The 1,083-nt window shown below is 63.3% G+C and overlaps 1 protein-coding gene across 1 annotated transcript; it reads right to left on the reverse strand.

Annotated features, from left to right (window-relative positions):
• Nucleotides 1-5: 5 nt before the first annotated feature.
• On the reverse strand, nt 6-1,056 carry LOC105311658 (protein C19orf12-like; the record flags this gene model as incomplete). The annotated part of the gene is made up of 1 exon (XM_011387599.2): nt 6-1,056. A coding segment is annotated over exon 1 (357 nt), but the record flags the coding sequence as incomplete, so codon positions are not given.
• Nucleotides 1,057-1,083: the final 27 nt, after the last annotated feature.

The following is a 1,083-nucleotide window of genomic DNA, read 5'->3' on the forward strand; positions in this document are numbered from 1 at the left end:
TTTTATTGACGACTCGGTAACGCCGCCAGAAGTCTGTCCCGCCAAGAGCCGCCGCGCCAGCTTCCAGGCAACGGGCGACGACGCACGCCCCTCAACTCCCAGCCCGTCGGGAGCCCCCACTCCTGGGGCCTAGTCCTGTACTGCACCTCGGCCCGAAGCTCCTTGGTGACGTAGTTGGCCAGCATGGTCACCAGCTGCTGCTGCACGGACATGTTGCGCATGACCAGCGCCGTCAGCTGCACGGCGTCTGTCCACTCCAGGTGCCTGACGATGGCCATAGCCTTGTCAAACAGCTTCTGCTGCTCGGCGAGCGGCAGCTCCATCAGGATCTGCGGGATGGGCTTAAACTGCCCACTGGTCATCCAGGCCGCTAGCAGGCCCCCGATGGCGCCGCCTGGAACGCAAGGGAGGCTGCTGTTAGCGGGGCCGGTTCAAAAGGCACCGCCGAGGGTGCTCGCTGGGAGTGAGTCCCCGTCACGGCCAGTGGGCAGGTTCGCAAGCGGGTCGCCAGGCAGGGAACGGAGAGGGGTGACACGGGCCGAGAGGGCCTGGAGAGCACGGACCCCATCTAAAGGGGCCGTGGCTACCCAATGCCACGCACAACCCCAGATTTGTATCTCTCACGGGCCTCATGATTTTTGAATATTGGTGGGGCTCAGTGCCCACTTCAGAGGCTCAGCGCATAGAAAGGGGTGACAGGAACTTTACGGTGGACATCGGGCAAACACGACCTTGACCGGGTGACGACAGGGAACACCACCAGGGAGGTCTTGGATGTCACCAGGCCCTGACAGGGCAAATGGCAAGGGCTCGCCACCTCCACGGCGACCTTCGCAAGGACCCGTACCCGGTCTCAGCGGGGAAAGGCCCGGGCAGGCCCTCCGAACCGTCACCCTGAAAAAGCAGCGGGGGCCGAGACCAGGGGACTAAGGAGACGACGATGAAATGCAGTGTGGCAGCTTGAGCTGGAATCGGGGGCGGGAAAGGTCGGAAACGCAAAACCCGGAAAAAATGAAGGACGGCCTGGAGGACGGCGGGGAGGAGGCGTCGACTTGACAAAGGCACCTGGTGACACAGGACGTG

Source organism: Pteropus vampyrus, unplaced genomic scaffold (genome assembly GCF_000151845.1).
Source record: "Pteropus vampyrus isolate Shadow unplaced genomic scaffold, Pvam_2.0 Scaffold1000005748, whole genome shotgun sequence".
Classification (NCBI taxonomy): domain Eukaryota; kingdom Metazoa; phylum Chordata; class Mammalia; order Chiroptera; family Pteropodidae; genus Pteropus; species Pteropus vampyrus.